The following is a 15,198-nucleotide window of genomic DNA, read 5'->3' as shown; positions in this document are numbered from 1 at the left end:
ATCTAATGAATCATTGCTGAACCTACCAGTAATATTCGAGTGGGATGGGAGGATTGTAATTTCGCGTCATTGGTTGAGAGACCCAGAAGTGTAGAAGAAATATTGACAGAAGCTGTACATAGAAAATACAACAGGAGACCTATCGAGTAAGTGGACAATGTAGGAATACCCATCAGTAAAGTATCCAGATTCCCCCTTGCTTTATATTTTGAAATTTTGTAGTGTATATCCTCTTCCAGTAACCGTGCAATATGTTCTGTTTTGTCGCCCTTGATGTGGCATAGCTGAGCATCACCCCAAATTTTAAAGTACACAGAATAATCAGATACACTGAAACATACAGCAAAATGTCGCTCAGGTCAAATATAATAGAAAGTAGGGATGGCAGTGCTTCATTCGCCAGTAGTACCGTTATGGACAAAACTTCGTCAACTATTCCACTCCGTCTGTTTTTTACATTCCTCTGCTGACATAAATTCCTAAGCTATAAGAGGCTTCGTATGTCTCGGCTCATGGATACACAGTTGGCTTAATATTTCACCTCCTGCACGTCATTTTCATCTGTTGGCTAATATTCTTAAGGTGATATAGGCATAGTATGTTCAGTATGTTTAGTATGATTCTTTGATGTAATGCAGTAGAGAGGAAAATGACGGAGAAGTCTTTAATGTGAGGTAGGCGTAAGGAAATAGGACTCAGATTTTTTACTCCCGGCTTCACACAGGATAAAGATAAGAGGAAATTTGTTGCGTTGGTAGAGAACGTACAAATCAATAGTTTGTTTACACTGCCGCAAAATTGAGTGACATCCAGAGAGAGAGAGTGGGGGGGGGGAGGCAGTATGATGAACGTAAAGCAAAGATCGTAAAGAGAGAAGGAAGAGAGGAAGAGAATATTTGAAAGTTTAAGAGTTGGTAAAAAACTTCCGTATTGTGGTGATCGTGGAAGGCTGAAGATGTGATCAAGAAAGGAGGAGAGAGAGAGAGAGAGAGTGAGAGGGAGCGAGAAACAGGGATGCATAATGAAAAATGAATATGGAAAAGAAGAGAAGAAGAAAGAAAGGAAAAAGAGAAGTACAGAACGACTAAAATAAACAGAACAGGAAGAAAGATAACAGAAAAAAAAGAAAAAAGAAAAAATAGTGGAATAGAGAAAGAAGGAATGAGGAAAGAGCACCAAGAACAAAAGAAAAAATATGGAAAAAAAAAGCAAGAGAACTGAACAGGACCACAGACAAAAACAAGAGTAGAATAGGTCTGGTACCTGTGGCGATCGAGGCTCATGTATGTCGCAATAGGCTGAAATTATGCACTTTTACTAAAGTTGTCGCTAGACGGCGCCACCTCAGGTGACAGCTGCTGGCATATTTGGATTCTTCATGTCAAATTACCCTGTGGCACCACTTTTATGTCCCCAAAGGCCTCCTTTTAACAATTCCGCCAGAAGCAGAAAAGAACGCTGCCCACTCATTGACCTGCTGGCTATCGCTGCAGGTAAAAAAGAGAAGCATATAATGGTGAGAAAGGGGGAAGAAAAGAACAGAATACCTATAAAAAAGAAACGAGATAGAAACAGAAAGGAAGAAGAGCAAACTAAAAAACAGGGACAAAGAACGAAAGAAGAAGTGAGAGAAAAAAAATTAAAGAAGAAGAAAAAAAGAAGAGGAACAAGATGAAGAAGAAGAAACAAGAATAGACAACGAAAGAAAGGAAATTAAGAAGAAAACAGGAAGAAAAACGGAGACGCGGAAGGAGGAATTAAAAGAAAGTGTAGGAGGAGGAGAAGAGATGATAAAGACAGGAAATGGAGTGATTGTCAGGAAGGAGACCATGAGAGAGTGGGGGGGGGGGAGGAGAAAGGAGGTAAAGGAGGATGAGAGAGAGACGGGGGGGAGACAAAGGAGGATGAGAGAGAGGGGGGGGGAAGGAAGGAAGTAAAGGAGGATGTGTGTGTGTGTGTGTGTGTGTGTGTGTGAGAGAGAGAGAGAGAGAGAGAGACCTCTCCATATTTCTCCGCTTCTCTCCTCTCTGTTCCTCATATTTATCACTCCCCATTTTTCTCACTCACCTCTTTCAGTTCCGCGGTTGATTTATCTTCTCTCTCTCTCTCTCTCTCTCTCTCTCTCTCTCTCTCTTTTTCTCTTTCTCTCTCAACAAAAAGGGGAACAAAAATATTAGGAGATAGATTCAGAGAGAGAGTTCTGCCCCCCCCCCCACCCACCCCCCCAAAAAAAAATCAAGAACTGAGAGAGGTAAAAGTGAGAAAAAGAAAGGAGAGACTCCAAGGAAGAGGAGAACTGAGGGTAAGGATAAAAGTGAGAGAAAGTGAGAGAGCGAAAGAAAGCCTCTGACATAGGGTGCTGTAAACGGTCACTTCAGTGTCTTCAGGGACTGTTTGAGATAGAGAGAGAGAGAGAATGAATCCATATGTGTATACTGTACAGTAGGAAGTTAGTATTCTCATGACCCGTCTCCCTTTGACGAATCCACTTGTCTTAAACTACTGTATTTTGATTTTGTTTCCTGCAACACTGCCTCTACTACCACTACTACTGCTACGACTACCACTACGCCGTTAATAATATTTATAGTAGTAGTAGTAGTAGTAATACTACTACTACTACTAATAATAATAATAATAATAATAATAATGTTTCTATTCTCGTTTGCTCCCAGACTTTTGTTCTCACTACAGCCAAAAGACTTTATTCCGCTCAGGATTAGCTTAGTAGGCTCTTAACACCCTCCCATTTGAGATTTATTATACTTATTATACCCTACTGTCCTCTTTGATGTTTTTTTATGATGCTGGAGAGAGACGCCGTCATGTGGTGGTATAGATATATCCAGGCGGCTCAGTTACCTATTTATAGAAACATCCCTCAAAATACGTTTTTACCCCACGAAAGGATGGTAGACTGCCGCAGGGAAACTTAAGCCTGGCGTCCACTGGGTTCATGCTTCAGATCAGCTGAGGAAACAACAACATTAACAACAGCAACGGATAACCTGTGTAACATCAGCACAAATTTCCTAAACATCACACAAGGAATTATAACCATGCCCTGTGAAGTAAACTGGTCAGCAAGAGGCCCAGGGGAGCTTCCTTCACCGACGGGAATGCGAGCCTCAGAGTTAAATATACTGTAGGATCCAGTGATTCCTCACCTCTTGAAATATATTAGCCGTTTCATTCTTGTTATCGCTGGGCAGTTTTATGCATCTCAGGTGTGGTATCTCGTCGTCATTGTAGTAGTAGTAGTAGTAGTAGTTTTTGTTGTTTTCGTTTTTGTCTCAGGTTCATCTGTAGTGTGAATCTAGTGGACAGCAGCTGCCCTTCGTCTGCAGGCCACCATCCACCTTTTCGACGATATGGAAATAATTGAGGAACTTTTGTTTTTATTATTAGGCAGGGGAACCGCATGGTTTTATCGGTGTGACCACATGAAGGCTTCCCTCTCCAGCACCGTTCTCTCGTCGTCCAGTGACGATGAACATAATAAGTAGAATAGTACGTAGGATTACAGAGAGGTCACGGCATGCTAGTGCACCAATGAACTGGCAGAGTACGGTGATGCCGCAGATGATTACCACACTGCAGACGTGTGTACTCAACAAGGAGTCCCTCACTGACTCATCGTGTGACAGTAACCGTCTGTTGATGCCCCTCATATGGGCTACCTGCAGGACTTGCTGTGCTCCAACACCCACCGTATTCATAACAACAGCCATGAGTAACCCTGACTTGTTGTTGGTCAGCGTCGGTACTGCGGGTGGCCAACCATTAGAGATCAGGGTTCCTCATGATGGTGATAATGAAGGTTAGTGTGGAAGTGCAACGTGTCGTGCAGGTCGGCCAGGTGAGGGGAGTCAATGTATGATTCCTGTCACACGTTGAGGAGTCAGTGAGGGACTCCCTGTTGAGAACACACGTCTGTAGTGAGGTCAGTGAAGGATGTAGTACCATTCCCTGTCAGTTCTTAGCACCACCGATACACATGACACGAACACTTAGACCAAACCTTCACCTGGTCACAATCCTACTCCTTACCTAGCTCCTACAGAGTTCACACTCATCCCACTTGCCCTGCCTACCTGTTGGAACCGTGTCTATCTGGTGGTTAATTGGTTAGAACGATCCATGCAGTTGAGTAATCGTTATAACCCGCGTAACTTTGATTCCCAAGATGTGACTGCAAGTTTTTCGATCATATAATGCTATCAAGAGTTTAAGCTGGTTATTTCCTAATAAACATGCTTACGGTAATTACGGTAGCCCAGCCTTCGACCTTTGCGCCTTGTAGGGAACAGTATGGGATTCTCAGACTCAGTCCAACAATTCATTCATATTTGCCACAAGGAAAACGCCCCCAAGCCACTCGGTCACAACCTTTTTTAGCGGACTTGTTCTGACTTGACCTTTCAGTTCAGTTGGTGGTCATGTGTAATCATCCAGTATTGGAGGAACAAATTGAATAGTAACCAGAGAGACTCATCCCTACCTCTTAACTAAGGCTCATCGAATTTCAAGGAATCACAACTGACGTAGTATTCAAGCAGTGGGAGTGGCTCTGTTTCGTCAGGTAAAAACTGACCATAAGATTGTGGTGTTCCCTTCTGTAAAACCGTCCCGAAGCTGATTTTTAGTCGTCAGAATGTAGCAAAGACAGAAACAATGCGCCATCCTGTGAAAGTGATTAAGCAGCTAGTGAGACCTAAGTGAAACCTGGGTAACAGCTTCGATGAATGTTCTCCAGATTTTTCTTCTTCTCTTAATTTGTTGTTTCATATTCTTTTACCCCCCCCCCTTCTCCTTCTAATAAGAAATTCCCTTACTCTTCCTTACTTCTTACAATTGCCGCTTTCTCTGTTCTTCACAGCAAAACCAGAGTGAATATGAAAATGGAAAATGAAATCGAACAAAACGACGTATGAAAATTTAACAGCTGCAGGAATTTTACCATGCGGTAAATAAATAAATAAGCAGTGAAGATAATAATGAAAACAGGGCTAAGGATTAAAGCTTATTGACTGTACAGAGATCATTAAAGTTTTCAGTAAGTCCCAGGACGATATTCTGGAGCGGTTAGGAAGCTCACCAACACCTCCTCCTTACCGGTTTATTTCTGATTCTGATTCGTTACTGTATTCTTGTGTGTTATTCGTGAAACCTATGTCCATATTAAAAAGATAAGAGAAGCAGAGAAGAGGATATTAATGGGTAATGTGGAAAATAAATCGCTGCGCAAGAGGTGTTAGGGAGCCCTCCTCCACTAGACCCGTAATAATCAGTGCTATAACCATGTCCCCAGTTGTGCTGCTGGGTAAACAGGAACAGGGGGAAAACAAAGGTTGTCCAATAATCTGACCGGCACGAAAATCGAATTCGAATTCTTTGGTCATTTTTCTCGTCAGTTCAAGAAGCTCCCTAGCATCTTTTCCTGGGCGATTTATTTTTGAAACTGGCTGGCTAGTATCGCTATGTATGGTATTTATGCTGAGTTTGGTGGGACTTGAATAATTTAGATGGCACAGATGATGACAGTAAGGAGTAATAAGCAAAATAAATCGCTTAGGAAGAGGTGTTAGGGAACTTCCTCAACCGACGAGAACCGGCATGAGAGAGAGAGAGAGAGAGAGAGAGAGAGAGAGAGAACATATGATAACCTGGGGATGACAATAAACCATCATAATTTAATAATAATAATAGTAATAATAATAATAATACCCAGGGGAAAAAATCATTAGACACTATGGTTTACAGTTGTGGGAAAAAAATCATTAGACACTATGGTTTACAGTTGTGGGAAAAAAATCATATGAAATCTCAGACTAAACCTGGAACGAGAGAGAGAGAGAGAGAAAAAATGAATATGCAACCAAAATGAAAAAAGAAGCAGCTTTCTAACGGGAGCACAAACTAGGTTGGCTGACTGGAGGAAGTAAAAGGAAAGAAGCTGAGGAGAAAAAAAGAGAAGGGGGGGGGATTTCAGTTAGAAAAAGAAATTAAAACGTGAGGTGAGTGAAAAGCGAAAGAATACGAAAGCCAACCATCCGGGAAGAAAAGAAAAATTTTAGTAAATATCTGTGAAAAGAAAGGTACAAAAAAAGAAATGAAGATGAAAATTAAGCAAAGAAGACAGGAATTAAAAGGAAAAAAAACAGGTTTCCAGTGAGAGCAGTAACTGAAGTTAGTCGCTGACGGCGGGGGGGGGGGTGGAGAAAGTAAAAGGAACCAGACTAAGAGCAATAGAGACCCTAAGCAGCAGAGAAGAACAAATAGAAACAGGAGATAAAAACAAGGGCAGAAATCTGAAGAAAGACTAGGAAAGAAAAAGAAAATGAAATGTACGACAGAGGGAGGAACGCTGAATACAAACTCAGCTTTCCAACAAGAGCCCAAACTGAAGTAAACTGGCTGACGCTGACCCACCTCCAACAAATCATCTCCGGAACCACTCCGGGAAGGCCATCCATCTTTTTAGCACCCTAGAGAACGTACTCTGAGGAGCCCATCCGTACCCTTAACTTTTCCCGCCAAAACCCTCTCGTCTGTCGGGCCGAGATTTCATCCTGCTAAGTTGTTTGGTGGTGGATGTTACGGCTTCGTTTACTGTCTTTTGGGACTTTTTATTTTGCTTTGTATTTCTGTATTTATGGCTAGAATTTGGACTCTGTGATATTTGCTTTTCTGTAGATTTATACGTAGAGAATCTGAGCTTTGTCACATTAGTTTATCTCTGATGAAACCAGTTTCCTTTGTTATGGTTTTATTTATAGAGCCTTACAATACATGTGAATAAGAACAGCTGTGAAAATGCCTCTCTTTATTCAACAATAGCTAGTGGCATCTCTAAGACATATTACGGCTGGTGATCTGTGTCACCCCGTCCTTTGAGTGTGTGAAATCTGGATCTTGGAGTAAAGAAGCTATTATAAACGTTTCTCTCACTAACTAACGAAGAGTTCCCTCAGCTGCATCAGACTGTCTGACGTCAGCATTAAAATAAGAATAAACTATTCAGACAGGGCCCTGGTAAGCAAAATGTTACCAGAATACTTCTCAAGGAGACGTGTACTATAGACACTTATCCCTTACAGGTTCATTGTATGGCGTCAGGGTGGGTAAGCTGTCTACTGCGTAATATTTCCAAACTTCCTGATAGGGGCACAAACTATTCTCCAAAATTAACTTGTCTTTAACAGGCATATATTTTTATAAACAGACATTTTCCTAGACAGGTATGCGTCTTCGGAAAGATATTTTCCTAAATAGATACACCTTTCTAATGGGTATAGACTGTTATCCTGAACAGAATTTTCCCAAACAGACATTTTCGTGGTCAAATTCCTTTAACAGAAATATTTTCCTGGATAAGCAGTTGCTCCCTACTAAACTTTCATGAACCTTTCTCTCACAGTTCCATCGATTGAGGTCTGGGTTTGCAAGTTGTCACAGGCTTAATAATTCTGTCCTTCCTATCAACAGACATGTATTTTCCTGGACAGACAGACATATTCTTGAAGAGACGTTTTTATGCTCACACATACATATTCCTGAACAGACACGTTTTCATGAACAAGCTTAGCTAATCCTGGTGCCCATTTCAAAAATTTTTATTCCTTGAAGATACCCATATTTTCCTGGACAGACTAAACTAAAAATATTTCCTGCTCTACAGTTCCATCGGTTGGCGTCTGGGTCTGCAAGCTGTCACGGGTGTAATATTTCTAACCTTCCTAATGGGCACCTTCTACCGCTCCGCTTCCCTCTATCACCCTCAACGCCGCGCCATCCTCCATTTAAAGAACCAGAAGCGTAAAATAAAGGAGAAGAACAGACAGGACGATAAGCCACCATTCTTCGACATAGCCACCCTCAAGAGCAGGACGGTACAGATACTTCTCGTCTCCATTGGCCTGTCTTCCTTTGGGATTACTACACCTATTATTTACTTGGTAAGGAAAAATTTCTCATATATATTTTCATAAGTACATTTTATGTATGTATATTTCTATTAGCCTATAATGAGAGCACTCGATGTGATGTTGCCTTCATGTGACTGTGACAAGCCAAATGGTATCTTGTTGCCCAGGGAAGATTTTTTTGCCATGGGTGATAACTGTAGTATCAGATGGATACCTGGCGGTCTTGTGGGTTAAGGCGTTCCAACTGGATGTGGCTCGTAAGGGATGTTTGGAATATATTACTTACATAATACTACTCTTGGGCGAGTAATTCAGTAGCCTAGCCCGGGCCGCAACGTTCCCAATAAGGCAATAAAGGATAGATAGATAAATAGGCAAGTAGGTCGATGGACATAGGTAAGCTCTCGTTAGGTTACTGTTCACCCTCTGGCAAGAGGGAAATTATACCCAGAGATCTATCGTCCAGAGTTGGTGTGGAAGTCTGAAGCTTTCCTAATCTCTTCATTTTAACTAGACGATGACATGCCATCTCTCCATCTTGAATGCTGAGCTACAGCAAAAGCTTAACACTAGAATATGATACTAGCCTTGAAGAAGTTCCCTGGAAATCAGGTTGAGTCTGTTGTCATATTATGCAATTGAGGTACGGGAAATAAGCAGCAGAGAAGCGAAAATTATCGTCTACTTAAAGTTAATGAACTGTAGTGTACATGGGAAGCATATTATTACAACACTGTTACTCATGTGATGTAGCAAAGCTCAGGTATCATCTTAACACTCAACAATGGGTCTCCGTTCATCGTGACGTCTTGGCTGTGACTTCCATCCCGCTAATGGTTGAGATTATGAATGGGCGAAAACTGTGGCTTGTGAGTGTACACAAATTATAAACCTCTAATATATTATTATTCGTAAACTACATTGTGATAATTGTTTATGACCAACAGTTTTTTATATTTGTAGCTTATTATTGTTCATATACACCTATGATTCATGATTTTTACATCTGAAAGTACCAGTAATTTACAAAATTGTTATTGATATTTTTAATATTTTGACTACTTGTTCCTTTCGACTGTAGAAAATAAAAAAGGCTTAAAATTAATGTCAGTCGACTGCATGAGGGTCTTTATTTTTATTTATTTATTTTTTTTTGTCCACTAGAATAAGGCACACATCATTTAAGTTCCCAGGTACCATGGCATTATTTGTGGGTGAGCAAGGATAGAGGGGAGGCAGACTCTGTCCAACAGTATTGAGAATTGTTTGGAGTCAGCCAGGTTTAATCGAATCGCGTGATGACAGTAGTCCTGTTGGAAGGACACAAGTCAGAAATGACAGGGCAATGGAAACGAGTTATTTCAGAGGAGCGTGTGAGTTACAAGGAGAAACAGGTTACACACAAATGAGGAAGTAAAGGAGAGTTGTGATGTTGGTGTGGATATGATTGAAAGTGATGAGAGAAGTAACTTGAAATGGTTTGGGCATGTGGCAGGGATGGAGAATGCGAGGCCGTATGTCAGTGAATAAGGAAACCAAGGATGAGACGGAGGGTTGAAGTGGAGAGATATAATATAAGGGGTGTGTGAGCTGGAGGAAGAACAGCCAAATAGCAGAGGACAGAGCAACTTGGAGAAGATTTGTTTCTGGCCACCTATTACGGGATTTAGGCGTCTGGCAGTAGATAGGTAGAGATAGTACGAAGACATTTCCTTTTATTTATTTTTGTTTGTCCCTGATAGTGTAATTCAGCTTCAGAAAACTGAACAGGACGGTTTAGAATTTAGATACATCCTTCATTAACCCCCTCAGCGTAGCCTTCTGTAAATAAACATACGATGCTTGGTAGCACCTCATCGTTTGTGAAGTACAGTATTTTGCACAGTACACAATAGTCTCTTGTTTACATATATATATATATATATATATATATATATAGAGAGAGAGAGAGAGAGAGAGAGAGAGAGAGAGAGAGAGAGAGAGAGAGGGGTGCAGTGGTAACGTTCCCGCTTGCCAACTGGTGGACGGGAGTTCGCGCCTCGCTCAGGTTGCGAAAAGTTTCACTGACGAAGTGGGTGGTTACTGTCCCCCTTGAGCAAGGGGACGGGTGTGTGCGTGTGTGAAGGTCACAGCCTTGCCCTTAGATCGGACTATATGAGCTCCCAGCTCCCTTCCGGGAGGGTAAAAAGCTGACGATCACGACCATCAAGTGATCCTGACCGACCCGGTGAATTACACACACAAGGTATTTTCTTCTCATTTCCAATCATTAGCTTCATTAAGGCTGCAGAAAATAATTATTTTGCACTACAGCAGTACAGTATTGAGCTGGAGCCAGGAAGAGGGAAAACACAAAAGTTAGGAAATTATGAACCCCTGCTCATTAGCGGCTGTCGAACAGTTGAAAGGATTACAAACTCTGTTATTCCCTTCAGTATGGTGGCGTCTTGATTTTTAACCCATACAATCCGGTGACACATTTTTACACCTACTTTCACGGAGTAAGAGCATGTGTGTGTGTGTGTGTGTGTGTGTGTGTGTGTGTGTGATAGCAGAATAAATAGTTTTTACTCGATTTTAACCAAACATAGTGGAAGGATGGAGAGACAGCCCTTATAGAAAGCTGTTGTTGTTCAGATTAATAGTCATTAGTGAAAATCACATAGCTAAGTCAGATATTGGCCCTGCAAGATAATCTTAAACAACAAACTTGTGGGAAGGGTTTTTGTTAAAACAAGACGTAAGTGATTTGTTTTTTGAAAACCGTCTTGGGTCATGGACACAGGGCAGGGTCATAGTTAAATTGTTGGATGAATATGTTAACAGAATAACTGTTGCAGTTCTGATCTGATATTAACCAAACATTGTGAAAAGTATGAGAGTTAACCATGAAGTAAACTTTTTTTTTTTTTTTTTTTTTTTTTTTTTAAAGAACTGTTGATCAACGTTCAAAATCGCAGGACAAAGTCAATTTTAACAGCTTTCATTTTATTTAGACCAAAGTTTGTGGAAGGGTTGAGCATGTGGCAAGATTAAAAAGAAATCAGTTTTGAGACCCATCAGTCAAAGATCAGTGTCACAGGGAAAGGTCAGAGGCCAAAGTCACAAGGTGAGGTCAACTCAAACAGTTCTGATCCGGTATGGACGAAACTTGGTGAGAGGGTTGAGAGTGATGCAAGAAGGAAGGGATTTAATTGTGGGATCAATCAATCAAAGGTCAAGGTCACAGAGCAAGGTCAAAGTTTGAGTCATTGTATCTGAGTGTGAACATAATAACTAGTTTTGATCTGATGTGTTTAAACTTGGTGGATTGGTTGGTTGAAGATTACCCAAGGGCTTGACCTATTGTTTTTGAGACTAGTAGGTCATAGGTCAAGGGCATGCAAGGCCAAGTTAAACAGAGTTTATCCGATGTAGAATAAACTTTGTGGAATGTATAGATTAAATCAGGGATAAAGAGATGCAATTTTGAGACCACCAGGTAAACCCAAGTGCACAGGGCACAGTCATGGGTCAAGGTCACTGGGAAAAGGTGACTCAAAGTTTTTATCTGATTTGGAAAAAAGCTGGTGGAAGGGTTGAGGGTTAGGAAGGAGCTAAATAATTTTATTTTGAGGGCAAACTGTCGATGGCCAGAGTCACAGGGCAGAGTCATCCCTGAGTCTACTAGTAGTTGATGGGCACAGCCATTGCACCCTTTGAGGACTCTCTCTCATTTATTATTATATTATTATTATTATTATTATTATTATGATTATTATTATTATTACTACTACTACTACTACTACTACTATTATTATTATTTGAGAGGAGCATGTGGAGGCACATGGAGAGACAGACTGACAAATGAGGAAATGAAGGAGCATTGTGGTGTGGATGTGGATGTGATAGAAAGTGCTAGGAGAAATACATTGAGCTGGTTTGGCCATGTGGAGAGAATGGAGAGCAAGAGACTAATGAGGACAGTGTATGCGAGTGAGGTGGAGGGGGGGAAAGGGAGGGAGAGGCCAAAGATGAGGTGGAGGGATGGAGTGGAGAGGTATATGAGAGAGGGGGGTGTGAGTTGGGAACAGGGAGGTGAAGTGGCATTGGACAGGGCGACATGGAGGCAATTTGTCTGTGGCCACCCCTTATGGGGTTGAGGCATTTGGTAATAGATAGATTATTATTGGTACTACCAGACAGTTTATTCATTTTACTATAGACCTATAATAGTGAAGGAGTTAATAAAAGTTCTGTCTAACTCCTCCAGTTGGAAGTCTTGAGAGGTTAATAAAATTATCAAAAGGTAACAAGAATAATACTGAAAATATGTCATTGGATTGACGAAGTTGGTTTCAACCATCACCAGATGATGATATTTTGCTCATGAAAGGGCCTTTCAAAGTGAAAGAGTGAAGAATGCCAAGTGAACTGGGCCATTCATTCAAACATACACTGATAAGTTCTTGCCTCTTTTATAATACGGTCAGATCTAAGAAATAGAAGAAGTTATTAAACCAATACAGAATCCACACAGAAAGAAATAACACTGTAACCATACAAAAGTTGATAATTTATAATTTTATGAGAAAATTCAAAACTCTAATGAGTAATGATGCTAAGTTAGCTTGTAGGTAGTAGGAGAAAACACCTCACGCTATTTCCCAATGACTGTAGTACCCTTGCTCACCCAATCTGACATCCTTATTGATCTTCCTTTCTTTTCTCTGCTTTCCACTCTGACCTTTTACTATTCTTTCTTTGGTCCTTATTTCTTTGTGCCTTTGATTTCATTCCACGTTGTTATTTGTGTTCTCCCCTTTCCCTTAATTCTGTTCTGTCTATTCTTATATAGTTTCTGCCTTGAAGATGGAGACTTAATAAAAACTGATTTTCTGCACTGAAGATGAGAACCTGGCAGAAACTTCTTGTCTGCCTTGAAAATGGGGACTAAGCAGTGACTGATTATCATCCTGTGAAGATGATGATTTCTCAAAAAACTTGTTTTCTGCCTTCATAATGAAAACCAAGTAAACAATTACTCCCTTCCTTGAAATTGACACCTAGCAAAAATTGATGATCTACCTAAATGACGCATGTGGTCAGTTGACAAAAATCATAGCCCTGCTCTCCTCACCGTATATCTCTCCATCTCTGTATACCCAGCAGACACAAAGAGAAGGGCTAGGTAACTCCATAACTTCTCCAGGTGTGCCATGGGTTAGAGTGGGGAAAATGTATGGACATGAAAATCAAAAGGAGTATGGGTGTGAATAGACATTAAAAAAAAATAAATGCTGTTAGCATCACTATTTGGATCTCTTTGCAGGCCCACCAGGCACAAGAAGAAGGACTAGGTGACTCCTCCATACTTCTTCTGCAGACATACCTGGGGCTGGGGTGGGTGCTGGGGTGCTGTGCCTTTGGGTTTGTCGTGCTGCAGAAAAACACTGAGTGCAGGGTGGGACGCCAGTATCTGTGCCAGGCATCAATGTTCCTGTGTGGCGTTTCTACTCTAGCCTTCACTGCTGTTGAAGGTTGGATGTTCCTGGTCTCTGAAATAGTCTCCTGTATGGTGTAATGATCATCAGGAATTTTTAGCATATGAGAGTAGTTGTCTGTAGCAGGCAAAAAGAGTTACAGTACTGTCTTCATTATTTCCAGTGCCTTGCACCATGCTGAGGCCTCCCCATTAGGGGATGTGTGTAGCAAAACTTTCTCCATGCAGATTTGGTCATCAACATTTCTGTCATTTATGTTACCCACCATCCTCTTCTCTCTCACTCATTGCAGTATTTTACAGTATAAAAAGGTATGTTAGAAATTTTTATGAATAATTGGTTACTGGGAGTCACAACTTACGATGTTCCCCAGATAGTGTGCAGTTGCACAATTCCCTTAGTTACGGAAACCACTGTTGTTTAATCAGAGCCAGCAGTCAGTTTCCAATTTACTCTTCAGTAGATACAGTGTTTGTTATTGCACGAGAGGTATTTTACTGCCAGAGTAGGAATACAGTCACTTGTTGCAGTGAACTGAACAGAATAATGCTGTATATTCACAGGTTATCATGAATGAGACTTTGTTTCAATTGCATTTCTCAGAATGAAAGCCTAATATACCTGTAATAGAATATACGATTCTGCTTTCCATCACCCAGTGTATGATGTGGCTTCCTGTCTTTGTTGTAATCAGTCTCCCATAAACAGTACAGGAATCATGCGCAGTGTGAACATTGTCTAATTCTGATTATCCACCAAGTTTTTCCTAACCTATTGCACCTTTTCCCCACTGTTAGGATATCATGGGTATGTCCTCTTTGCTTGGCTATATGGAATATTCTGCGGGGGGTTCCATTACTCCCTCAAGATGTACACTTACGAGAAGGTTCGTGCTCGCAACTTTGCTCGTACATGGGGGTTCGTCCAGTGCTCCCAGGCCATCCCTACAGCCATTGGGGTTCCTATCACAGGTCTGTGTACACATATTATAATGTTAAAGTTTTCCCACTTTTATCAGCTTAGGTTACACTTATGTTAGGCATTGACTTCAAGCTGTTAGCTTTAATAACTGAGGTACGAAGAACTGGTGCCTTTTATATGTAGTGTGTAATGCATTTAATACATGGCACTTAAGTAGTGTTTGTGAAGCTAATCATGTGTGGAAATGCTTGTCTTTTAAATGCAATAATAGTATCAAGCTTTGAAGATCTGTATCTATAGCCAGATTCCTTAATACCAGAAGTGGCCACACATAAATTGCCACCATGTCACCCAATTGTCTGCCCATAAAGCTGACCTCCCTCTAACTCACACCATCTCATTCACATACCTGCTTACCCTATTTCTCTAGCACATCTGCAGTCTCCCCCTTCCACTCATTTTCCCATCAGCATCATTTCCATCCCACAGGTTACATCAACTGTGGTAGTGAGCTCATCCATACCTTCCCATCTACATCTTTTTCCCCTTTCACAGGTTACATCAACATTGGTTATGGTGACAAAGCTGGGTACTACTTCTCTTCCACCTTCGTCATCTTTGGCTCCATGACCATCTTCCTCATTGACATCCATCGCAGGAATGCAGCTCGCCACAAACACATGCATACGTAAGATTGCTGTGTTCATTCAGGGGCAAGTGTGAGTTTTAATATGATAGGCGAAGTATGTGGAGGTGGGTGATTTGTGTGTCTCATCTTTTTTCAAGGGATATTGGTGTACTGTTTGAATTTTCTTTGTCTCTCAGTTTCTTTCAGTCAGTCTCTCTCTGTCATTCTCTCCTGCTCT

The 15,198-nt window shown here is 41.0% G+C and overlaps 1 protein-coding gene across 1 annotated transcript in view; it reads left to right on the top strand.

Moving 5' to 3' along the window:
* The window catches only part of LOC145400892 (monocarboxylate transporter 10-like), an 85,862-nt gene that overhangs the window by 60,648 nt on the left and 10,016 nt on the right, over positions 1–15,198 (top strand). The window contains exons 4-7 of the mRNA XM_080273294.1: positions 7,682–7,958; positions 13,240–13,447; positions 14,209–14,382; positions 14,888–15,020. Of these exons, the coding sequence (XP_080129420.1) occupies positions 7,682–7,958; positions 13,240–13,447; positions 14,209–14,382; positions 14,888–15,020 (792 nt within the window). The remainder of the gene's footprint in view (positions 1–7,681; positions 7,959–13,239; positions 13,448–14,208; positions 14,383–14,887; positions 15,021–15,198) is intronic.

The sequence above is a fragment of the Coenobita brevimanus genome, chromosome 1, assembly GCF_032717465.1.
Source record: "Coenobita brevimanus isolate Jiangsu-jjx chromosome 1, ASM3271746v2, whole genome shotgun sequence".
NCBI lineage: Eukaryota > Metazoa > Arthropoda > Malacostraca > Decapoda > Coenobitidae > Coenobita > Coenobita brevimanus.
The sequence above is the reverse complement of the archived record's forward strand: the minus strand, read 5'-3'. Positions and strand labels throughout refer to the sequence as shown.